Raw genomic sequence first — 25391 nt, 5'->3', positions numbered from 1 at the left:
GGACTTGACCCTGTGGCACATCCCCTGACCCGTCCATGCCCTGAGGCCTTACCAGTGCATCCTCGTACACATTAGTCCATTGCACCTGCTTGGCCTCCTTGCCCGCCAGCACCATGGGCCTGCCCAATACGTCAAGATATTCCTGGGGAGGGAGCGGGGCAGGGGTGGGGTCATGAGTCTGCCCCTCCCACTGAATCTTCCCGGTTCTGTCTCCCCATGTGTCAATCAGCCACCAGGGGGCGCTCACATCACACAGCAGCCCGTCTTTGCAACGTCCCAGCCAAGCAAAGAAAAGGGGCTGCGAGGAGGGCTGGCCCACCCCAGTCTTACCTGCGTGTTGATGCGGATGGCACCAATGGAAGGGATCTCAAAATAGTAACCTGCGAGGGCAGGGGAGACAGAGGTGGGCCTGGGTGGTGGTGTGTCTGCAGCCCTGACTTGTCTCTCGGGTTCCCTTTTTTTGGTGTCATTTCCCCTGAACTCACGTCCCTTTAGTGCCCCCCTGCCATTACCCTGTGACAACATGGAAGGGGCTGTGAGAGTGGGGGTGTAAGGAAGCAAAACTGGGATGAAAGCAGGAGCCTGAGGCCTGAAGGCCCTCATTCTAGGATGGCGGTGACATTCAGGTCCACCAGTGGGTGAGGCCCAGTTGTGTGGAGAGATGGACTGATCAGCAAACAGACCCCGGAGCAGACAAGCGGGGGACACGTGGACAATGGACAGTCAGATGGGCAGAAAGAAGCTGAGTCAGACGGACAAGGTAGCCACACAGACAGACAGACAGTCATACATATGGAAAGACAAGCAGTGGATGAACAAGGAGGGGGAAAGCTGAACATACGGAAGGACAGGTGGACAACCAGCCCAATGGATGGCAGGACACGGCAGGCAGGGCCTGCGGCAGGGACGCCGGGTGAGTACCTTTGTTGGTGCAGGCCATCCACTGCAGCGGTGTGACGTCGTAGTTGTGCTGCCCCACGGAGAAAGTGAACACGCGCACCTGTTTGGGGCTTGAGGTTACTGCCGTGGCCACCAGTGGACAGCCCCTCCCTTGGACCGGGCCAGGTCAGGGCAGCTCCCGCCTGGGCTGAGCCTCACCGTCCGGTTGGGCCAGTTGTACTTCTCAAAGACGTCCTGCACGCGGTCCTCGCCGCCATCCGTGAACATCATGATCATCTTGTTGCAGTTGGCACGAGTGATGTTGGGCTGGGCAGGAGGAGATGTGGGGATGGTCAGCTCTGGGCCCCTCCCCAGTCCCGGGTGGGGGTCTCTTTCCCCAGGGTAGGCCTGCCCTCTGCACCTCCCCTGCCCACAGCAGACGGTGCTGTCTGCCCGACCTGCCTTTTGGATGCTAACGAGGCCATCTGTCTTGATTTTCCTGGTGTCACCAAGCTCAGGCCTCTGCCTATCCCTGGCCACCCGCTCGCCCACCCAGGGGGCTCACGTTCTGCAGCTGGTCGAAGGCGTACTCAAAGCCGGCCTTGTACCCCGTGGTGCCCTTGGCCACCATGCCCTGCACAGCTTCCTTGAACACCTTCTTGTTACGCACGTTGGCCTGCACCAGGTGTGTGAAGCATGACACAGGCTGTGCCTTTTCGTTGAACTGCAGGGACCGAGACAGTAGTGAGTGGCCTCAGGCTGGCCCAGGGAAGGAAGAGGTTGCATGGGCTGGGAGGGAGTGACCTATTCCTGGCCCCTGGCACTCACCGAGGCCACGTTGACATAGTCGTCGTCGGAGAGCGTGTCGAGCATCTCACAGACTGACGTCTTCATCAGCTTCAGGGTTAAGCCACTCACACTGCCACTCCTGGGTGGGGGGGTGGTCATGGAGGCGCCTGGTAGTACTCCCCCAAGATGTTCCCCAGCAGCAGATTCCAGTCCCCAGCCCTGCCCCCACCCCACTGGCCAGCGCCGCTCACTCACACATCCACGATGATGACCATGTCCTTGGGCGATGAGGCCCCCTGGATATACCTGCCCAGGAGAAGCCTCAGTTAGGGCCAGCCTTACTGGGACCTTGCGAGGGGGCGGTTCTTCCTTCCTTCACCCCCATACTGATTCAATGTTTCTATGGTGCGTCCATGGCCTGGGCTGGACAGGGTTCTCGGCTCTAAGGATACCACATTTAATGAAACAGTCCTTGCCCATGGCATGAGTGACCTGACCCCCAACACATGAACAACCCCAAGGAGAGGTGAGCACGTGATCCAGAGAGTGGACAGGAGGCATGTTCCGTGGCCTCAGTGGCTTGTCATTTCCGCTGGCCCTGGTTGAGGCACCGAGGGCAGAGAGTCATAGCTGCGAAGGGGGTTGAACAAGTGGCAGGGGACGAGGCCATGAAGTATGGCAGGAGAGGCAGGGAGCAGGTAAGGGTGTCTAGGGCTCCGATGGAGTACAGCAGAGGCTGGCCAACCCTGCAGAGGACACACCCCCCTTGGGAACCCCCACGGGCCCAATCCCTCAGTCCCGAGAGGGTGGAGAGCAGGGCAGTGGATGAGGGCAGAGGCAGCTGGGAGGCCTGCCTGGGTGATGGGATCCATTTTCCAGTGGCAACGATGTGTGAAATGAAAATTGGATAGAGCTGGCTGCGCCCTGCTCGGAGGCCTGGGTACTGGGAGGGAGGGGAGCGGGAAGGCGAGCTGAGGGGGGTGTCCCTGCCCAACCCCTCCCTGCTCGCTCACCAGGGTCTCCTTCGGACATCGTACAGGTCGATTTTCTTGGGGGCTCGCCACGGCGTAGCTGCGGGAGGAAAGGAGATGACTGGGGGGTGCCGGCAGGGAAGTGCCTGGCCCTGGTAGCAGGCCTTGCAGCAGTGGGCCAGGCCACCCTGCAATGGACAAGGTGACCATCCCCTCCCTCGCACCCAGGATGAGGGGCCAGGGAGGTGGAGGGGCGTGGGGTGCTGAGTGGACTGGGGAGATGGGCTGGTGCCCACCTGGATAGTAGCGAGTGACTCCCGTGGCGCTGCCAAAGACCTGCCACAGGAGCGTGGGGTCCTGCCTGCGGTTCTCCATGAACACATTCTCCAGGGCCTCTGTCCAGTTGAGCTCATTGAGGATGACGGTGGCTGAGGGGGAAGCAGGGGGCTGGGGTGGGAAGTGCTTCGGCGGTTCTCCTGCTGAACCTCCTGACGACACCCACTCACGTGCCTCCCACTCAGAAAGTGCTCTGCCTCCTCGGGTCTCCCTCACTTCCCAGGGCTCAGCCAGGGCCGCACCAGCTCCTCCACGAAGATATCCTGGTCCTCATCCCCTCTGAAGAAACAGCTCAGTCTGCCCTCAGCCAGGGCCCCAGATGACCAGGCAGGGCACCTGGGGCCTGTGGCCCCTGCAGAGGGGCCACCCAGGTGGCAGGGAGCTCTGAGCCCGAACGCCTGTCCAGCCTGCTGCAGGGAGCTTGCCGCTGGCCCCTTGGGAGCTCACCCACTCAGCATGTACTCCGGGCTGCAGCCACAAGAAAGCAATTAAGGGCCCGATGATGGGGCTGGAATTATTCAGCTATTAAGGTACCTGATAAGCTGGAAGCCACTCAGCTCCATGATTAATCAACTAGAGCCAGGAGCAGGCAGGGGTGGGGGCAGGGGCTCTTGGCAGGGCAGCGGATGTGCCATGATCCTTCTCCAACACTGGCACGTGAGCTTACACACACACACACACACACAGCCTGCACTTGCACACTGCATGCAGTATACACCAGGCATACCTACATCTCACCTCTGTGTTTCCAGCGACATGTGTCACCTCCTCACCCCTACACCTACCTGGCCAGCAGCCTGACTGTGGCCATGGGCACAGGGGCACACGTGCTCATACCTGCGTACCAGTCTGCCCCTACAGGAAGACACCCATGAGTCCTGCTTTCACCTCCCCCAACAAGTTACCCCACCCTCCGTCTCCTCCAGCCGCTGTAGCTGCGCATGTGACTGGTGTGTGGGGGTGGCCAGACCCTCCCCCCATGCGCACTCACAGAGTAAGGCTTCTCTCAGACGGACGGACTCCATCCTGTAGATCCCTCAACCTAGGCAGAGACTCAGGATGGCTTACAGTTGAGGCCCCACTGCCCCTCAACTCAGGACAGCCCTAAATCTGCCCAGTGTAGGTGTGTAGCCCATGTCCTCACATGTGCATTGTACCTCACCCTGCATGTGGGACACTCAGGAAAAACAGCAGGTCTGCTACTGTCAGGTCTCTGTCCCCCAACAGCTCCCCCAGGGGCTATTTCTTCCTCTAACTTCTCCCACCTCCTTTCTCCCCCGGTGGAGCCCTGATACCATCCCCTCTCGCTGAAGATGCATGCCCCAGACAAGAACCAGAGAATGCCTTCCAAAGGCTCTGCTCTTCTCTCAAGGGGCTTCCCCGGTGGCTCAGCGGTAAAGAATCAGCCTGTAATGCAGAAGCCGCAGGAGACAGAGGTTCGATCCCTGGGTCAGGAAGATCCCCTGGAGGAGGGCATGGCAACACACTCCAGTATTCTTGCCTGGAGAATCCCATGGGCAGAGGAGCCTGGCGGGCTAAAGTCCATAGGGTGGCAAAGCGACTTAGCATGCATGCTTCTCTCAAGAAACACTTAGAAGAGATGAAGAGCTGTGATTTACATTTTGTTTGATCTTAAGTTTTTGGCCATGCTGCATGGCATGTGGGACCTTAGTTCCCCAACTGGGAATGGACTGCGTGCCTCCTGCAGTGGAATCATGGAGCCCTAAGCACTGGACTGCCAGGGAATTCCCAAAACTGGGATTTAAAGATACAAATGCAGACTTCTCTGGTTGTCCAGGGTTTAACACTTCTGAGTTCCCACTGCAGGGGGCACAGGTTTGATCCTTGGTCAGGGTACTAAGATCTCTGCATGCCACATGGACCAAAAAAAAAAAAAAAAAAAGCAAATGCTCCAGGGTCAGCCCACAGCCTAGGTTGGTGTTTAGTCGCTGAGTCATGTCTGACTCTTTGCAACCCCACGGACTGCAGAACACCAGAGTTCCCTGTCCTTCACCGTCTCCTGGAACTTGCTCATACTCATGTCCATTGAGTCAATGATGCCATCCAACCATCTTCTGTTGCCCCCTTCTCTTCCTGCCTGCAATCTTTCCCAGCATTGAGGTCTTTTCCAGTGAGTCGGCTCTTCCCATCAGGTGGCCAAAGTATTGGAGGTTCAGTTTCAGCACCAGTCTTTCCAATGAATATTCAGGGTTGATCTCCTTTAGCAACGATGGGTTTGATCTCCCTGCTGTCCAAGCAACTCTCAAGAATCTTCTCCAGCACCACAGTTCCATAGATTGAAAGCCTCAATTCTTCAGTGCTCAGCCTTCTTTATGGTCCACCTCTCACAGCCTAGGGGGCGCCAGCATATTTCAGGGCATTCTTCCCTCTGCTCTCCAGTCTGTGGAGCCGCTGCTGTCTGTCTGCTGTCTGTCCCCTTCAGCGCTCTCTCCCTTCTCTCCGGCCCTGCAGCTTCTCTTAACTGACCGTAATGTGAAAACAAAACACATTTCTAGCATTGGTTGTGCCTATTGAACAGTATGTTATGGTTTCGTTCCTAATTTAGAAACTTAGTGAGTTGTACAATTTCTATTTTTCTCTCTAAGGAAAAAATGAAGTCAGACTCTCCAATGTTTCACACTGTACTGTCTGCCCTGCGAGAGTCTGCCTGGCAGGTCCCACCCATCACTGGATCTCAGTTTCCCCCATCTGCACAATGAGAGGCTTAGGGCAGACAGATCACCCTGGGAGCCCCGCTAGCTGCTGGCAGAGGGGTCTCCCTTACTCAGGTCAAGGACCAAGAGGGGGCCTGGCTGGCCTGTCCCATGTATCCATGACCACCTGCCTGCTCACGCATTCACCGTGAGACACACTCGTGCACACACTACAATCAGCCCTCCACCTGGAAAAGGCGTGCTCCTCAGCCCTGTACATACACACCCACACTCACGTGCCCACACTCTTAGATCACACTGAGCTGGGAAACGGGGACCATGCCCCCTCAGGCAGGCGATTACAGATTTAATTAAAAGTGACACAGTAAATAAAAAACATATAAAATGTAATTTGTGTGGGTAGCGAGGGGTGACTGGGGAGGGCGGTGTGGCTCCTGTTTTAATTAGCGTGCCTGCCTGCGATAGTGCCCCTTGACTGGCTCATGCAGGTGGCCTGTGGGCGGCCCTTGGGTGGGGGGACACCCACCGCCACTCCTGCCTGAGGCTGCCCAGATGGCCTGGCTGGCCCTAAAGGTGGACGGGGCCTCCTTGAGAACGCTGAAGGATTCCCAGGGTTTCTGAAGGTCACTCGGGCCCTCTGAATTCTGAGGCTACCCTTTGGGTGCCCCCAGGATTATGTCAGGATCAAGAGACCCCAGAGCCTTCAATCCTGCAGCCAGAGCTCCCCAGTCAGTGTTCGACTCTTGGCTTCTTCTCCCTGCACCTCCCATGTTCTTCAGCAAGGTCATCCTCATGTCTGACTGGAACCCTTTTCGCTGTAGTGAACTGGTCTCCACATTATGCCAAGATACACTGTCCCTGGAGCTGGGAATCTCAGCCCCTGACCTCTATCTCCACCCCGCCCCGCCCCACCCACCAAAGAGGATGAGGGAGGTGTTACAGGGTCCATGTCTGTGAAGGAGAAGTTGCTCCCTGTTCTCCCAACCCCTGTGTCCATCTGCTGCGGTAGCTCCTCAACCCTTCCTGCCTGGGGCCAGGGAATGGGTGAGGGCCGGGGGAGGAGCTCCTCTGGAGACAGTGGGGACTTGGCCCAGCATGTGGGGGAAATAGTTATGTGCATGCATTGTGTGGGCACGTGGGTATAGGCAGGAGACCACGCATGCACAAGGGGAAGAGGCCCAGCGTTGCATACCCTGCTGAGAGGCAGTGTGAGGCTGTGCCTGAGAGTGGCCTGGTGCCTGTGTGTGGGCGGCTCTGAGAGGTGAGCACGTGTGACCTTGGGTGCAGGGGGCTGAAGGTGGATGGCACTGACTTAGTACCCGGGACCTGGCAGTGCCCGGGCAGTGGGTCATGCCCCCCACGATGGGTGGGGAGGGCTGCTCCCGATCACGCTGCGCACTCACAGCCTTTGTAGATGTCCGTGGGGATCTGCACGGCTGTGTATGAATAGTTGACCTTGTTCTTGAAGTTTGAGTCCTCAACGAAGTCCAGCCGGAGGGTGCTGGCCTTGGACCCCCTTTCCACATCCTCACTCTCAGGGTCGTCCTGCAGAGAGGACCCCCCCCACCCGGACAACCATGGTAGTGTCAGGGCTGGGAAATGGTGGAGTGGGGTTGGACAGAACTGCAGACAGAGGGGCCAGAATCTGGCAGGTGGGGCATCTTGGAATCAGAGACTACTGCACTCAGAGACAAAGAGAGATGGAGAGACACCCGGACAGTGGGACATGGGGTATAGATCCCTTGCCCGGAAGGCCTGTGACTCCCACCTGCCCCACACATCCCACCCCACCATCGCCGCATTTGCTAAATCTGAATTCCAAAACCAAAAGCAAACCAAGCGCTTCCCCTCATCTCTGAACATCAATGATCTGCAAGCACTTCCCCTCATCCTTGAAAACCAATGATCAGCAAAGGAGGCAAATCTTGGAGGCAGAGAGGGAAAGTGGGCTACAGACACCCCCACCCCCGGCTTCCAAGGACTTGCTCTGTGTAATCACGGAGGCGGCCTCAGGACCCCCTCCCAGGAGCTTTGAGAGTTCACCCTGCAACTTGGCCCCACCCATCCCCTGCCTGAAATTCCTTTGGCACCAGGGAGAGGGCCCTAGCTCCACCTGCGGGGGAGGGGGCAGCACCCCCTGCGGGGTGGCTCCAGGGGCTGAGCTAGAGTTGGGGGAGTCCTGGGGAGAGAGCTGGGCTCAGGCAGGGGTAGCATGGAGGCCCTGTAACCTCCAGAAGGAGGGGTGTGCAGGCGCCTGCTAGCAGCAGGACTAGCAAGGCCCCCGTTGACTTTCTAAAATGAGCTGCCGCCGTCTGACAGGTGCCAATTACGGCATCTCTCTGCCGGGCAGGCTGGGCATGCGCCGTGTGCCCCCGCCCACCACAGGCTGGTGGGAGTGGGTCTGTGACTACAGTGTTGATGCTGCAGCCGAGGGGGAGGGCGGTGGTGGGCAGGCATGGGTGCAGGTGTGCAAGGGGGAAGGGAAGATGGAAGTAGAGAGTGAAGGGGAAGACGGGGAAAGCCAGATGGGGAGGCAAGGGGAGATGAGTGAGACCCAGGCAAGGTGCGGGGCAGAGCTGGGGAGCTCTGTGACCTGGAGAGAGGGAGCGCAAGCAGCTGAATCAGACACAGGTTCCCGCACTGCCCCTCAGCAACCCCCCAACCCCACGCCGCCCGTGACCACCCCCAGCACCAAGCTGAGCTCGCTTGGTCTCCTGGGTGGATCTCACGTGATGGCCAACCCCACCGCTTGTTCGCTTGCTCGCTGGGTCCTGGGCACGCCCCTCATGTTCCCCACCTGGCCAGCTGTGCCCTCCCCACCCGGGGAGGGCTGTGGGTCCACCCTCAGGTCTGGGGAATGAATTACTGCCTGGATGCAGGCTGGCTGGAAGGGCCTCCTGCACAAACACCCTTTTCATCTCTTCAAGAGTGGATTCTATATGGCAAAACCCAAGCCATCTGCTGTCTTCCCATTGCCCCTTACCCAGGGTGCCACCCCGCTGCCCACCGCAGCACACCCTAGGGGAGACCCTCAGAAGCCGGGGCAGAGGCAACTGCTGAGCATGGAGGCCAGAGCCGGGGAGCTGAGGCGTGAGCAACTCACATTCTGCTGGGAGGAGGGGGAGCGCGGGAGAAAAAAGCCCCTGAAATGTCAGCGGCAGATGAAGGGCGCTGGAAAATTTAATCTCCCAACTTTCCCAACTAATGTGACATTTGGATTCTGTTCTGATAAGCTATCAGCTGGCGAACTTTTTCCTTCCTTCTTTCCCCCCTACCCCCACCTTCTGGCTGGTAATTTAAAAGTAAATGGTCTAGAAAGATCTCTAACTGTACCTCTGGCAAAGATTAAAAAAACAAAACAACAAAACAGGCAGGAGAGTTGGGGAATGTGTGCGTGCTGATATTTATACCGGGGCTGGGAGGGCTGGGATTTTTCCCTAACTGACCCTGGCCCAGTCCCGCCCTGGGGTGAATCCCCGTCCCGGGGAAATCCCTAGTCTCCTCTCCCCCCAGATGTCCAAGGGGCTGGGGGCAGGGGGTCAGCGATACAGAGGTAGGGGTTGGGGGCTGCAGGGAACAGGGAATCCAGGGAGGAGGTCGGGCACCAGAGGCCCAGGAGCCGCTCAGTGCTGCCCCCACGCCCAGGGGCTTTTGTATGGTGGGCAACCGCAGTCTCCTGGTTTATATTTAATGCACTGATTGCTAAAATTACAGCCCGCTGCTGAGGGGGGTAAGGAATTAGATTCAGGGTCTAATTAAAGGTTTGTTCTTCATTTGAATTTCAGATTCCAGCTATAATTTTAGCAACTTCTCTGGGAGCCACGGAGGCTCAGCCAAGGGGAAGCACACCTGCTCTAGCCCACCCACCCTGCCTTCTCGGGCCCCCTGCCCGCCTGCCCTCCTGAAGGCTCAGCGAGGTTGGCCTGGCATCCACAGACCCTCTGCAGGAATCCCTTCCTGCCTCCCCACCCCTTGGTGCTATCAGATACATCCTGGGGGCTCCCAGGCACCCCCCGGGGCTGACAGGCCCGGAGTGGGAGTCTAGACGTGGGGTCTCCTGCACCAGCCAGCACAGGTGACCCCAGAGACCGAGTTGTGACACTTTCGATTACAGAGGAGATAGTGGGGTTCAACTGCTTTTGCCTCAAGGCAGGCAGATGAATTTGGGCCTAGACAGGTTCACCAAACAGTCTGTTCCATGTGCCTGCACCCTCAGACACTCTGGTCTCCTCTGTAGGCCCCCTCACACCTCAAATGGTCACACATCTTTCATGTGAGTCCTCTGGTGACAGGGACCTCTCTCTGTTGCAGGGTTGCCCAAGCAGATGTGAACAGTCAGGGAGGTGGAGGTGGAAGAGCCATGGAGCTCCAGGCTCTCTGGCCAGTCCCAGGGCCACCACTTTAGAGGTGGTGACCCCCGAGGAGCCAGAGCCCTCTCCTTCATCTGAAGAACAGGCTGCAGACTGCCTCGAAGGTGGGGTGGGGTGGGGTGAGATGACTTAGCCCAGGGCCAGCACTGATGGTCGGGCCTGGCTGTGTGGTGGTCCGCACACTGAAGCCACGGTCCCCTCACCACAGCCACGGTCCCCTCACCACAGCAAAGGGACCTACACTGACCTGAAACACATCAGCACCCCGGCCCTGCCTGCCGCACCTCCAGGAAGCCCTCCCCACCTGCTCCCTCTCTCCCCTGTTCTCCCAGCACGCAGCAGCCCTCTGCCCTCCCGACGAGGCACCTGATCTGACTGAGGGGAGAAGGTCCGTGGGCCTCACCATCCTGCCCAGGGACGGGCTGGGCCCTCCCCACACTGTGCAGTGAAGCTGTGCCCCTTGGTGCTGCAGAGACACAGCCTGGAGGGGTCAGGATCTCTAGGGAGTGGTGGGAGGTGTAGGGTGGGGGGCTGTGGGACCACAGCCCTGCAAGGCCACACTCAGAATGCTGAGTCCTAACACTCTTCTTCCAGCCCAGGCTACAGGTCTCAGAGGAGGGGGGCGTGGCTCTGGAAGCTCCCTACCTCCCCTCAGCAAGGGTGGGGGCACTCACCAGCTCAGCATCAGCTTTGGCGTCATAGTACACAATGTCTTCCTCCTGGTGGGAGAGAGAGGCCTCAACAGTCATGGTCTCCTGAGATGCAGCCAGGATCCCCCGCTCTGAGGCCTGGCTGGAATGGCCCCCTTAGATCCCTCGGGGGTGGGGCAGACACCACCCTCTCTTCCATCCAGAGCTGCCATCCAGGGAGGGCTGAATGAGTCAGGCTGTGGAGGCCTGACCCCCACCCCAGCCAGACCATCCTCAGGGGCCCTCACAGGCACCAGGAGGATGTGGTACCACGGGGTTGGGGTGGGATCCCCCAGGGCTCCCTGAGTCCAGGACCAGGGTCTCTGCCTTGCAGCCCTGCCCGGAGGTAGGCTGACAGCCAGCCTGTCCGCGGAGACTCTGGCTGAGGCAGTAACCAAGGGGGAAGTGGGGAAGACGGAAAAATAGAGCGAGACTGGGACAGAGTGAAATAATGACTCGACACCGCATCTTCCAATTTCTTCTATTAAAAAGCCTGCTCATTACGGGCATGTACTTATTAATTATCTGTGATTTGTTGTGAAATGCAAGGGGGTTTACACAACAGGAGCAGGAGAAAACAAAGCCCGGCCCCCGTGCCTGCCTCCCGGCCTTGCCTGCCTTTGCTAGCGCCGCCCGTCCTGGCCTGGCCCTCCTGCCCGCTGCCGGGGTTCTCGGCCATCTGCACGTCATAATCACCGGCCACCCCGGGGACCCGTAACACAAACGGGCTAATTTCATGTTTAATGATCTTTAATCAGAACTGAGCACAGCTGACAGAGGCCGCCAGAAGGTGAATCTGGTGCCATCAGGTGCCACCGCTCAGGATGGGCCGCCCCACCCCTGCCTCGATGGCCCTAGGGCACGGCTCGAGCTAGGGCCACGGTCTGAGCCGCCCTCCCCTGGCGTTCCTCGGCAGGAACCTGCAGTATGGCCCTAGTGGGCCCTTGCTTGCCAGGGAGCCTGTTTCTTTGTGGTCTGCAAGTGGGAATGATGACCAAGTCTGCTCCCAAAGGTCTGGCTGTAAAACACCGAGCCAGCGCTTACTCCATAATGGGCTACCCCTTGCCCCGGCCTGGCTGGGTCCCATGTGCTGCGTGACATCAGGCTATGCTATTCTCTCTCTGGGCTCAGGTTCTTCGGGCTTCAGGGAGGAGCTTAGCCTTGGTGACTGTCCAGGTGCTGGGTGTGAGGCTTGAGATGGTTGGTACCCAGGCTTGTATGAGTTGTTTCCTATCAGAGGTCTGGGGGTGCCGGGCACTGGCTGGACCTATGGGCATAGTGTGAACATTCTGGAACATAGACTACACACCTGGCACCGCCCTTGGGTAAGACCACAACCTCCTGATGACTGAAAGACTGAAGTTTCAGTCCTGTGAGGCATCTGCTGTGTCTATCAGGGCCTCACACACACTGCAATATAGGATTCTCCCAACAGCCCCATGACTCCATTACACAGAAGAGGACACTAAGTCAGGGAGGGAAAAGGAGTCGCACCCTGGCTCCATCCTGCCTTCTCAACTCATCTCCAACCCCTCCCGCACCTGCCCACCCACCAGTCCAGGGAGACTGGAGCTCAGGTAGGCCCAGGGTAGGGGCAAGGGCTGGGGCCCAGGCTCCAGGGTGCTCGGCCTTTCCCTGGGCCCGGCTCTGACCGAAGCGCATAATGAAAGCTGACATTACATCAAACACAATAAGGAGTTTCGGTTGATGAAGATCATTCCTGAACACACAAACCCATTAAACCGAGGGGAAAAATATCAATTCAACACACTCGCTGGCGAAAAGAAAATGTGATTTGTTATCTAAAAGGGGGTTATAAACAGGGCTCGGATGCTCTTTCCCTCCGTAATGAAAACAGGCAGGCACAGTGGGAGGACTGCAGATTAGAACATGTGGCTTCGCTCACCAACTTTTTAGGCAAACCTTCTGCAAGGACAGGAAAGGGCATGGGTGGGGGTTGGTGGCTCTAGGCCTCCAGAGTGACCCTTGCAGGGACCCTCCTCTGGGATCCCCTCACAGGCCGGGCCTGGGTCCTGCCTGACCTGGGACAGTCCCTGGGATTCTGGCGTTCACTTGGGCCATCCCTGCAACTGCTCCAATGGCTCCCTTTGTCTCTCTGTCTGGTCTCAGTGCAGGATGAGATGCTGGTGGCATCAGTGACACGGGGGGAATGTGTCACACAGAAGGATTCTAGCCCCCCTCCAGACTGCCTGTGAGGCTCAGGAATCTGTATGCAGTGTTTGTCCCTCTGGAGAAGGAAATGGAAACCCATTCCAGTATTCCTACCTGGAGAATTCCACGGACAAAGAGGAGCCCGGCAGACTACAGTCCATGGGGTCTCAAAGAGTCAGACACAACTGAGTGACTAATACAACACTTTGTCCCCCAGGGGCTTGGATACACGTTGGCAGGACTCCTCCCTACCTCTCCCACCTTGAGAGGGCCAGCCCATGCCCCTTCCTTGGTAGAGAGTGGCATTAGCTTTGGACGGTGGCAGGCAAGGTCACATGTGTGAAAATACATTGTAAACCCAGCGGCGGTCACTATGTCTGATGTGATGTGGAAGTGGGGATGTGGCGGGACAGGGTCATTAGGGTCGGTGGGAGGGTCCCTGGAAAGCCTCTGTGTCTGCTTAGGCTTGCAGGTGCCCCCGCCTCTGATACACAACAAGGAGGTGGTACCACCTGGTGACTACATGCAGGGGCCCTGGCAAAGGGTCCTGGCCTCCTGGCCGGGCCCGGACATGTGAGCTCTGGGATCCTGAACAGTGAGTGGGGACTGAGGCTGAAGCCTTACAAGTCTCTGTGGCCCCATGAGGACTCCTTGGGGTCACCTCCATCTCACTGATAAGGCAAGGGTGCCTGTTAAACCCTTCAGCCTCCATGAGGCTCCACCTTGGTTTTCCACTTGTAAAGTAAGAATGATGATGCTAAGAGGACAGGGAGCGAGGCCTCTCCAGAGGTTTGGGCCAACTCGACCCATGAGTGGGCTCCCTTGTGCTGACAACTCCACAGCCCCAGGAAGGGCCTGAATATGGAAGAAACCCCCTGGCTGGGGTGAGACATGTGTCCTTAATGTCCAGGGTTGACACCTCTGACAGTCCCTCCATTACTGGCTATTTTAGGGGCCATTCTGCTCAAACCAGGCAGAGAGTGGGGGATCACCCCTCTGAATTCACACACATCTCCCCGCAGGTGGATTTCTGTGCATACACAACACGTGAGAGGCGGGGTTGGGGGCCCACACAGCTCTTGTACACACACAACACACACGCTCTCCAAGAGAGAGCATGAGGGATGCTGGCCGGCGGGCAGAGGGCGAGGAAGTGAGGGTGGGGTGTGCACGGGGAATAGCAGTTGACACCTACGTTTGGCGCCGTGGAAGGCGGCTGCCGTGGCTGGGTCGGACCCGACTGCCGCTTGCTCGCCCGGCTCCCACGCAGGACCCAGGCCAGCTCCCCGGCTGCACCAGTGAGGACGCTTGGCCTTCCTGCCCTGGCTCACGGCCAGCTCAGCTCAGCCAAGTGGACTGTTTTCCGAGAGAGCCGTCTGTCGCCGGCTTGGCAGAGAGGCAGGCAGCAGGCCCAATGGCTGGGGCAGACCTCAGGCCGGGGAGCCACCTGTCCTGTCCAGCCGGCTCCTTGGCCTGGCCCAGCCTTCACAGCCTTCCCTTCGAGTACCCAGGCAGTGCCGCCTCTCCCATCAGATTCTCCAGAGAAGGGCTGCATCTCTCCCATCAGACTCCCCAGGGCAGGACCGCTTCCCCCATCACACTTCCAAGGGGAGGGATTTGTCTCCTGCAGGCCTTGGGGCTGGCACTGAGGCCCTGGGACCATGGCCTCTCCTGCCCCCACTGACCCATGCCCTGGCCCAGCTCCTCCCTGGTGACCGTTTAGATGGAGGATAACGCTGGCACAGTGAGGCCCTGGCACCAGGCACGGTGTCCGCCAGGCGGGCCATCTCCATCTACCCTAAGTGTTATGTGCACCAAAGCACCTGCTGCCTGTCTGCAGGGGCCGTGGGAGGGGCCGCCTGCTAACAAGGGCCCCGGTGTCCAAGGCTGCGGCCAGGGCTGTGGCTACAGGTTCTCTATCCCTGCTGCGGCCAGGAGTGTGGGGTCATGACCTGAGACCAGGGAGAGGAACACGGGGGGCACTTCCCTTCCAGATGTTCTCTTGTCCCAGCTTTGACTTTGCAGACTGCAGGATCCTGCAAGTCCGTGGGCTGGTGTCAATGGTGTGAGTGTGTGTGTGCCTGCGTGCGAGTGGGAGGGGGTACACCACTGTCTGTTTCTCAGAGGTCTGCACGCAGACTTGCTGGGTGCTATTGACACAGGCAGGGCCACAGCCTACTGACCATGCAGTGGAGTCCAGTGTGGCTCCACAGGTCAAGGGTTTCCTCTGTGCCCAGAACTGCCGAGTGCCATCCTACCCCACTCAGAGGTAAGAAGCCCGAGGCTCTGGTCACTCTGTCCACAGGGCACCTGGTTGGACATAGGGACAGGTGATGGGCAGCACTGAATCAGGCTCAGTTGCCTCTGGCCAACAGGAGCCGTGAGCAGGGCAGACAGATGAGCCCACGGGGCCACTGGCCTGGGGGAGCTGCACTGGGAGCCATCTGTGATGGGGGCACCAAAGGCGGTTGCTGTGGGCAGTGGGGGCTAACCCTAGAGCTGTGGCCAGAAAGATGAGCTCTGGAGAGTTAACTGGAGTGGGAGGTGCCACCCTTCTGAAGGAGGTAAGGACCTTCCTGGGAGGAGGCCTGGCTCGTGTAAAGGGCCCGAGTTTGTCACCGGGGCCATGGCACAGGCTGTGAGCACTCCTGAGTGCTGGGGAGGAATATGGGTCCTTCCTTAGCTGTCACCTCCTGAAGGTTTTGGGAAGGGCACAGTTTCAAGGGTGGGTGGTGTGCCTACAAGGGACAAAAATCCATCCTTTAAGCAGTCTCAAGTTCCCACGTCCCCATGGCATGGACAGTTCCCACCCTGGCAGTTCTGCCTGGCAGCCCAGGCAGGGCTGGCTAGCCTAGTGGCTAATGGGCCCAGCATTAGGGCTGATGCCTTTCTGCCTGGAAGCTGGGCAGCTTGCTGCTTCTGGGGAGGAGAATGGCCCTGACGGTGCAGCTGGAAAGGAGGCGGCACCTACAGCACCACCCTCCCCTGCCTGTGGGACACACAGGGAGACTGATGGCCTGGTGGGGGTGAGCGACAAACATCAGGCAAACAAGGCTGGGCCCAACTGGCCCTGTGGTCACACCCCTAGCTGGGGGCATCTCAGGTCAGGACAGGGACCAGCAGAGCCCTCTTCCACCTCAGGACAGGAACACCCAGAGCCCATGGGCCGGGATGGGCAGAGGTGCACCCACACCATCACCAACTTGCACCTCATGACCTGACATGTGGACCCTTTCACACATCACACCTGGGCTGACAGCCCCTAGTTCTAGCCGGGCCTTTGTCAAGTGGGGAAACTAAAGCTCAGAGAAGGGCGAGCTCTTGCTGGGTAACTGTGCCCAGTGTGCGGGAAATGGGTCCTCAAAAGCACCTGTCTCAGAACCTGGACACCCCTGAGACCTGGGCTCTGCTTCCCAGTAGGCCCCTGGGGTGCCCTCTTTGGCCTGGGATAAGCTGTTCCTGTCTTGGATTGACTGAAAATGAGGAGTCAGGGGTCAGAGGTCCACTAAGATGACCCTTGAGTTTTCTGCAGAGTCAGGAAGAGAAGACGGGTTTGGGGCTGAGGCAGCCCTCTCCTCTTCTGGTTCTGGGCCTGGACTAGGAGGGAGAGAAAGCCAGGCTGAGGGCTTCCAGTCCCTGATTCCCCAATTCCTTCACCCTGCTCTGTGCCTGCTCTTCAAGCCTGTCCTGGGCCGGGAGGGGAGGGAGTAGATACGTCATAAACAAAGGAGTGGACAGAGCAGGAGCCAAGGGTTCTGGAGGCCCAGCAGGTGGAGGGGCTGATGTGCTGGTAGCCAGAACAGCCTCACTGGGAAGACACAAGACAAGCTGGGCTTCCGGGAGGAACGGAGTGGGTAGAGAGATCAGGAACGGGGCTGGAGTTAGGTGTTGGGTGTAGCTGGAGCACAGGAGGAGGGAAGAGAGGAGGCAGGTTGATGAGAGAGGCAGGGACAGCCAGATCCTGGGGCTTTGGGTGCAGGCTCAGGCTGGGCCTTGTTGGGAGTCGCCAGGGTGCTGTTATTTGCAGGTGGGGGCAGGTACAAGTGCCCAGGGAGTGCAAAGTGACTGCTGTTGTATGTATTTCTGATTAAGAGGCTAAGGAGGCATGGTGGCCCAGGGTTGGGTTTGTAGTGCTGGAATGGGAAGCAAGGAAAAGGCCAGCCCCCAGCTCCCAGGGAGGGAGGAGGGGTCTAGAAAATCACTAGTTGATTTACGTGTTCACTATAGACAATCATCTGTTAGTTACCTCCAACCCCATGTGAGCTCCTTGAGGGTAGCACCCAGTATCCACCAGGGAGCAAAGGAGGAGTGCTATGGTGGGGGTTCAGGGTGACCTGGGGGATGGGGACTGGGAGAAGGAACCGGTTTACAGGGTCTACATCACAGACATGAGCCCCCCTGGCATCTGACAGGCTGGCTGTGACTCTGCCTCCAACAGGTAACCTCAGGTAGGTCAGCCACTCTGCGCCTCAGGGTCCTCGTCAGTGAAGCAGGAATAACAGTCCCTCCCACCTCCTAGAGGCACCGGGCTCAGAGCTGGAGTGAGTCAGGGCCTCTCCCACCCCCTATCGGCCCCTGGGTTCCAGGGGCCAGCTCTCAGTGCCTCTCCCTGCATTGAGCACAGAGACCACTGGGAAGCGTGGCCACAGTCCCGAGTGGCTGTGGAGGACACAGCGAGCCCTGCCAACTTCTCTGGTCCCCAGAAGCTCGGTCAGCCTTGGCATGGGGGGTTTTCCTGAATCTGGGAGGAACCCTGAAGGGGAGGAACCCTCCCCTTCCCCACATTCCGGACACTCTGTCCTCAAGCAGAGTCCTGCTCCCAGCATCTCCTGCCTCCACTTACTCTGGGCTCTGCTGGTGAAAGGAGAGGATTTCCTGGCTATGACAGCCTGGTCCCCGATCCCAGCCTGGGGGCCTTCTGGAAGGGAAGTCTGGGAAGGGGATAGGGTCCTTCTCCCTCAGCAGCTCTCCCACGACAGTGTATTCGTGAACCTCAAATGCTTGCTGAATGCTGGGCAAGGGTTCCTGGCTCCACACCATGGACCCCTTGGTGCCCCGCCAGTGGGTGAGTGCAGCCTCCCCTCCCTCTTCCCCTGCACTCACATCCACCCTTGCTGGGGGTGGACAGGTCCCAGGGCCTGCGGAGACCACTGCAGTTCTTACCTTGATGTTGTCCTGCCAGCGGTGAGCTTTCTGGAAGGTCTCTGCAGCATCAGCCAATCTCTGAGGGACAGAGCACAGGACGGTCAGAGACTGAGGGAGGTCTGTTTCCAGCCTAGAGGCTTCTCCGTCCCCAGCAGTCCCTGGGGCCAGGGTGGCTCAGGGGTTCCCTGGACATCCTGCCAGACCCCTCAGGGATTCCTTAGCACCACACATTCTCCAGCTTGCCTTGTGGGCCCTTCCCCCACCCACAGGAAAGGTGAAGCCTGTACAGAGTGACCCGAGTGGCATCTCCACGGGACTCCCCGGACTTCAGCTCAGTCACATTTCCAGCCCACAGGATGGCAGGGGGATCCCCAAGATGATTGAGGACCTAGGCCCTGCAGCCAAACTCACTGACACTCTCGACTCGCTACAAACCAGCATCACCCCAGCGCCAAGAGGAAGGCCCTCCCAGTCCAGGATGAAACGCCACGAGAGACAGAGTGCCTTGCTGATGCACCTTTGCTCCTGGTTGCTCGGGACCCAGTAGGAGGTGCCCACGGCCCACCCCTGCCCACCTAGACCCACCACCATTGTCCTTGTCCTGGCTTCCCAAGCCCCCTCCCAGCAGCGATCTCCAAGCCTTCTGTCCACACAAGCCTGGCGCATCATTCAGCGCTGATTGCTGTGGCCTCCTCTACTGAGGCCCCTGTGCCTCTGAGCACAGCTGTCTGTGTATCCTGCACTTTGCTACCCAGTACGCCTGGCGCCAGACAGTGCTGATGTGCAGAGACATGGCAGAGCCAGCCCTGCCTTCCACAGTCCAGAAGGGGAAACAGACACATCACCAGGCAGAACAAAGAGGGCAGGAGTAGCTGAGGTGCTTCGGGGAAGCTCAGAGCTGTGGGAACTTAGGACATCAGGGAGGGCTTCCTGGAGGAGGCACAGAAACCCTTTGGCTACCCTCTGGGCCTGAATCCTCACTGCCCAGAGATTCTTATTTTGTGGATTCCGTGGATCCTGCCCCTTTACGAAGTCCTGATGCTGGGAAAGATTGAAGGCAGGAGGAGAAGGGGACAACAGAGGACGAGATGGTTGGATGGCATCACCAACTCAAAGGACATGAGTTTGAGTAAACTCCAGGAGTTGGTGATGGACAGGAAGGCTTGGCGTGCTGCAGTCCATGGGGTCACAAAGAGTCGGACATGACTGAGCGACTGAACTGAGGCTTCTGAGGACAGAACTGAGCCTGGCCCTTTAGGGCCTCCCACGGAACTGAGTGAAGTTTTATTAATGGTAATGATGACTCACCCTGAACTGGTCACCTGCTGCATCCAGGCTTGACCACCACCACCCCCAAGCCAGCAACACATCAGGTGTACCTGTCACCATCCACAGCATGCTTGATGTGTCCCCGGTTGAGGACGCCCAGGCACAGAGATGGTGAGCAGTCTGCCTGAGGTCACGGAGCGACCCTGGGTTGGGCTGGGCCTTCACCGTTGAGTTTGCCTTGTGCAGCCCATGACCAAGGTCCGAGGGCACGCTCTACAGGGTCCACCACGCCCGGGGAGGAACAGAGCGGCTCATGGTTGGGGAGAGGCTCTGATCCCCAGTGTCCTCTCCACTTGACCCCATGAGTGATGCAGTAGGGTCCTGCCCCCTGGCCCCTTGGTATTCAAGACAAACACTCCCATCCCTTAGTCCAGGCCTGATGGCTTGTGGGCCCCAGAGGGGAGATTCTAAAATAAAGCCTGGCAGCTGCACACCAGGGGAAATGAAAGACCAGCTTTTCCTCCCCTCCAGCGTGGTGGAGCCTGGTGGGATCCTTACAGAGCTGCAGCCTCCACCCTCTGGGCAGGATGTCACCTCTGGCTGTTAGAAAGGCTGCCCAAAGCTATCCCCTGCTCCCACTGGGCCTGACTCTCCCTCCTCCTCTGGCCAAGAGCACTGAATACTGGGAAGGCTGTGAGGCTGGGGGACATGGGGCAGGGTGGGAAGTCCCTTTCAGAGTCAAACGTCTTCAGTTCACATCGCAACAGCCTCCTGCCACCCCACCTGTCTTTTTTGTAGCTTCTGTCCTCTGCCCACCTGTTACTGCCATACTTGCTTGGCTGGGCCCCACCCCACCTTAATCCAGGTTCAGGAACCATAGGCCTCTCTTCTCCCAGATGGCTCCTGGATCCTGCCTCCAGTCCTGGCCCCTTCTGAATGCCTAGGTACCTTTCTGGGGGTAATCCTCAGGCCCACTGGAGCATATAACACCCCTTCTTGGAATGAGCCCAACCTCCTTGTGACTATTACCCCCTACATCTCACTCTTAATGCAACTCTTGGGACTTCCTTGGTGGTCCAGTGGTTTAAGAATCCAACTTCAAAGCAGGGGACGTGGGTTTGATCCCTGGTCAGGAAATTAAGATCACACATATTGCGAGGGAACTAAGCCCGTGTGCCGTAACAAAGACCAAGCACGGCCATAAAAAAAAAAAAAAAAAAGTTTAACTGTTACTCTAACCACCTTACTGATCATCCCCAGCCCAGACTCTTGTGTCCTCTCTTGCCCTTCACTATCTTTCTCCACATGACACCTGGAGCTTTTGAAATGTGGGTCTGGGGGTGCATCACAGTCCTGCTTCTCCACAAACCCTTAAACCTTTGGCAGTTACCCGTGGCTCTGCACAGAAAAGGCAAAGCTTTTTTGAGACCCCAGGAGCTCCCCTGCACTCAGCCTCTGCTCCTCCCTTTCCATTTGGGGGCATCCTCTCAGCCTAAACCACAAGCACCCCCACCCAACGCCAAGGCCCTGATAGTCCCTGATTCACAGCTGGCAGCGCCCTTCCACAGAGGACATACTGTGTGACACACGGGGTTAACAACATTGTCACTCCTGTTAACTGAGCACTGACCCTGCATACCTGCCACCGGGCCTGGATGGGAGTGTCTGAGCCCCAGGAGCATTCCCTGGGGCCACACCTCAAGGGGCGAGCCTTGGGCAGTCACTGCACACCCTCTTTCCTTGCCTGGTGACCTACCACTTTCCCAGGGACGCCAGACCCTTCTCAGAATGGGCCTGGAGCCATTGCCATTTCATGGAGGATGAGACTAGAACACACGTGGGAACAACCAGATCAGGGCCCTTCCCACGGAAAAGCCACAAGGTTGATGGGGTTGCAAAGACCAAAGTGACACTAGTTGAAATCTCCAAACTGGGCCAAGCCCTTGAGGAACTTTTTCTTTGGCCCCTACTGCCCCCGCTGGGTGGAGGATGCCTGCTCCTTCACCCGCTGAGGGCTTAGGTCTGACCCTGGGAGTCATGGGCCTCAGGAATATGGGGACCGATGGCCCCTCGGGCTCTCTGGGCTAGCAGCCAGGGTGAGGGAGACTGGCGGGGGGAGCCCCAGCCCCCAGCCTCCTTGAACTTATGGAATCCCATGGGCTCAAAGGCCCAGGTCAGCCCGCTGACTCGTGAATAACGGAGTTGCAATAGCCACAGTGAAAGGATTACTTTTAATCCTCAGTAACGATCAAGCCATTATTATTTTTTCAGTGTTACAGATCAATCAGTCCATCCCCAGGCACTAGACGTGCGGAAACTGCTAAATACACTGGCCTGGTGGTGCGGGAGGAAGGGCTGAGGCAGTTGGATGGCGGTGGACGGGGCAGGCTGTGGAGGCTCGGGGTCCCTTGTGTCTCAGGGTGAGAGGGGAGAGGACAGGAGTTCGCACAAGGGGCCCCGGGATGGGACCCTGGAGCCTTGGGTTCAAATCCTGACTTCTTCCCCCAGCCCTCAATTTCCTGCCTATACGTTAGAGGTAGTAACCTTACCCACTAGAGGGCAGCTAGGTTCTTGGCAGCTCCCTTGCCCCAACCCCTGGAAGCTGCCCATAATGCCAAGTATGCTGGTGTCTCCCTCGCTGGCTCTAAGCATGTGCTCCCTCGCCACCTCCGGGCCTCCCTGTTATCCCCTCTTTCTGTTTGGGATGTGCGCCACACCACCTTAGTCAGACTTATCGGACTGTCACCTCCTCACCTCTTTTGCAAGCCTCCTTTCGCCCTTGGCCAGTCCACGGGCTCCCCTCCCCTCTGCTGGGCACCCGTCTCCAGAGAGCCCACAGCACTCAGGCTTGCTCAGGACTTGCCGGGAGACAGCTCACAGCTCTGTCTTCACCTTGCCCTGAGGTTCATCCTCCTTGCACTTCCCTCCCACCTTCCCCTGGTCCCCCTGATGGCCTGGGGGAGGCAGGATGGGGAAGGACACTGAGGTCCAGAAGTAAAGGAGAATCTACAGAGACTCCCGGCAGGGCACGGGCAGCGGTGGAACACCGTTCTGTCTGTCTCAGGGCTCCTGCCTGTCCGGGGGAGATGTGCTCCATTCCCACCCCTGACCCTGAATGCCTGCTCCCTGGGACTGGCTCCCTGCTTGGGTTCTGGGCTCTGCTCTCAGAGCAACCTGCGGTGTCTGGTGCTTCCGGTACCAGGCCCCTGCACCTCCTGCTCCTTCCTCTGCACTCCCGCCCAGATTCCTCCAGCCTGTTTCCTTTCCTCACATTTGAGGCATCAGCTCAGACTCCATTCTCCTCCTAACCACTCCCTGATCCCTGCCAAGCTGCCATCTCTCCCCATCACGGAACTCAGAAAACCCTCTGCTCTTCCTCTTGAGCTCTGAGCTTGGTGGTGGCTATATCTGACAGCTGGCAAGTTCACAGAAGCCTGACCCCTAGCATGTAGTAGGTACACAATGAGCGCTGAAAGTGTTAGTCACTCAGTTGTGTCCAATTCTTTGTGACCCCATGCACTGTAGTCTGCCAGGCTCCTCTGTCCATGGAATTCTCCAGGCAAGAACACTGGAGTGGGTTGCAAAGGAGGTACACAATGACCATCTGATAAATCAAAGTAGGAATGTCTGTGGACCTGGGTGAAGGCTGGAGTTTGGACTTGCCCGGTCAGCTATGTGACCCTAGGCATGTGGTTTAACCTCTCTGAGACTCTTCTTCATCACATCCCGGAGGGTGAGGGCCGCCTGTGAGGATGACGCTGCTATGAAGTTGCTTATGGTGGCTTGCCTGGCCTGCGATGTCTCCATCGTGGCCAGGGCACTGGAGGGAACCGTGGTAGGACTGCTGAGCAGGGCTGTTCACGGCCAAGTCAATCACGGTAACAGCGGGCATTTCAGAGGCAATTATCAGAGGGTTTCACTTAACAATCAATTTCCTTCAGCTCCGGAAACTGTTCTTACAGGAAAAGGCAAGAAAGAGGAGAACTGAGCTGTGGACAAAGCTCCCCTAGGGGAGCAGCCCCCTGCACAGACACCTTTGAATTTCACTAAGTTCAAAGTCTCTCAATTGCTGTGGAGCTGAGACAGACTGTGACCTGAGATAAGGGACCTGGGGGCCACAGCGGGTGCTCCTCAGAGGCCAACATCTGGAGGGTAAGATTCCACTGTGTACTGGGAGGGGTGGGGCTTGGGCCTGGCGGGGGGTGGGGTTGGAGCCCTCAGGCTGCTCCATCCTTTTTGAGGTCCCGCTCCCTCCCCCCAGGTTGGGGACCCCACTTCTTCTTGGCCTCCTTCCCACTCCTCTCACCTGGAAAACCCGTCCCCCAGCCCTACCCTGTCCCGTGCTGGCCTAGCCTGAAAGGGTCTGGGGAGCAACTGCCCACCAAGCAGGATTTGTTTTGTGCAGCCCAGAGGGACAGACTGTAGGAGTTTTTTGGTCTTAATTAGTTACAGCTACTCTCTCTTCCAAGACGATATGAGAGGCTTAGGATAAAAGGTTCTGAACCTGTGGGGCACAGGATATTTAGAGTTGTGCCAATGGGGGCTGAGCCTGGCAGAAGCTGTGATGGGGGCTCTGAGGTGGAGGTCAGGGGCAGCCAGCTCAGAGTAAAGTCCCAGCACCAAGTAGGTGCCCTGAGAACACCACCAGAGCGGGGCAAAGAAGGTGATGATGACAGACAGACACAGACACTGTCCCTGGAGCTACGCTGGACTGATGGCACAGTTCATCCAACAACAGGTGTACCCCTTCCTCACCCTCCCCAGCCCACCCCTGGAAGACACCTGAAGGTGGATTCTTTTGTTCCCTCTTCTGCAAGGGGATTGAGCATGAGTTGCCACTGCCCCGGGCCCCTGGTGAAGAAGTGGTGGAGGGGGCATCAGTAATTCTGATGTAGGTGTGATGTTCAGTGTAGGACGCTGAACCTCCCAGGGAAGGATCAGGTCTGGCCAGGTGGGGCCTGGCTGGTTGGCCACAGGTCTCTGGACCTGTTTCCCAGAGCGGTTCCTTGGCCCTGTCCCCCGGAGAGGGTATCAGTAACTGGACTCTCAGATGCGGCTCCGAGCCCACCCCACTCCAACGCTGGTGTCACAGGGTAAGTACCAGGGTACCCTGAAGCCCCTGCCCAGCACAGGACTGCTGCTCCTGCCACCCTGCTTCCCTCCCCACCTGCAGGCCCCATATTAGCTCTGTATTGTGTACTGATAGATACTAAATACAGATTTCCAATTTCCAGAGCTGTTATGGTCTAATGAGTAAATAATATACATATGTAAAACTGTCTAAAAACATATCTGCATAATTAAAATATCTGCATAATAATGAAGCAAGATACAGCTTAGCAAGAAGGGCGCTGGAGCCCCAGGGCTGACAATAGGGGAAGATGCATAGGTGATTGAGAAATCCTGGTGCTGTGGGTCCCTTCTTCCTGCCACCTCAGCCTAAGTGGGTGTCTGCCTGTTTGTCCACCACCTTTTTTAAGCAGGTACATCCACAGACAGTCAGGGGCCAGGAGAATCCTTACTTGGCCCTGTTCTCACACAACTTGTGGCCTGGGGAAGGTGCATGTGTGGGCGGACAGTGCCTGTGACGTGAGTGGTGGGTGTCCCGACGACTATGACTGCTCAGAGCTTTATGGGCACGACCTCACTCACCACGACCTCTTGTCCTGATGCCCATTTTCCTGGATTCTTAGGGGGTAAAGAGAAGTGCACCAGTGTGCACAGAGCAGGCTGACAGGACCCCCGACTTAAACATGGCAGGTAGGGGTGGCTTTGCCTTCCCATCCAATGGCACCTTCTGGGCAGCATGGCACTCATCCCTGCCCTCCTGCCCTCTCCACGGCCCCTTCTTCCAACCTTTCCTGAATCCATCCACTCCAGGCACATCTGGCACCTGTCTCACGATACATCTGACCCATACTTTCTTTATTAACCATGCTTTCAGCTTAAATATGAAACAATAGGATTTCCTTGGTGATGGAGTGGTTAAGAATCCGCCTGCCAATGTATGAGACACGGGTTCGATCCCTGGTCCAGGAAGATTTTCCACATGCCGTGGAGCAACTAAGCCTGTGTGCCACAACTACTGAAGTCCAA

General features: G+C 57.9%; 1 protein-coding gene across 11 annotated transcripts in view; it reads right to left on the bottom strand.

The window, feature by feature from the left end:
• Window positions 1-25391, bottom strand: part of CACNA2D2 (calcium voltage-gated channel auxiliary subunit alpha2delta 2) — a 140260-nt gene that overhangs the window by 15007 nt on the left and 99862 nt on the right. For all 11 annotated transcript variants that reach the window (XM_070776650.1, XM_070776651.1, XM_070776653.1 and 8 more), the window contains exons 4-15: window positions 18045-18104; window positions 10695-10739; window positions 7054-7195; window positions 2936-3067; window positions 2682-2739; window positions 1924-1974; window positions 1708-1807; window positions 1445-1603; window positions 1099-1206; window positions 922-1000; window positions 331-380; window positions 53-142 (exon numbers count right to left, since the gene is read on the bottom strand). In XM_070776650.1, the coding sequence (XP_070632751.1) occupies window positions 53-142; window positions 331-380; window positions 922-1000; window positions 1099-1206; window positions 1445-1603; window positions 1708-1807; window positions 1924-1974; window positions 2682-2739; window positions 2936-3067; window positions 7054-7195; window positions 10695-10739; window positions 18045-18104 (1074 nt within the window). The remainder of the gene's footprint in view (window positions 1-52; window positions 143-330; window positions 381-921; window positions 1001-1098; window positions 1207-1444; window positions 1604-1707; window positions 1808-1923; window positions 1975-2681; window positions 2740-2935; window positions 3068-7053; window positions 7196-10694; window positions 10740-18044; window positions 18105-25391) is intronic.

The sequence above is a fragment of the Bos indicus genome, chromosome 22 (assembly GCF_029378745.1).
Source record: "Bos indicus isolate NIAB-ARS_2022 breed Sahiwal x Tharparkar chromosome 22, NIAB-ARS_B.indTharparkar_mat_pri_1.0, whole genome shotgun sequence".
NCBI classification, from domain to species: Eukaryota; Metazoa; Chordata; class Mammalia; order Artiodactyla; family Bovidae; genus Bos; species Bos indicus.
The sequence above is the reverse complement of the archived record's forward strand: the minus strand, read 5'-3'. Positions and strand labels throughout refer to the sequence as shown.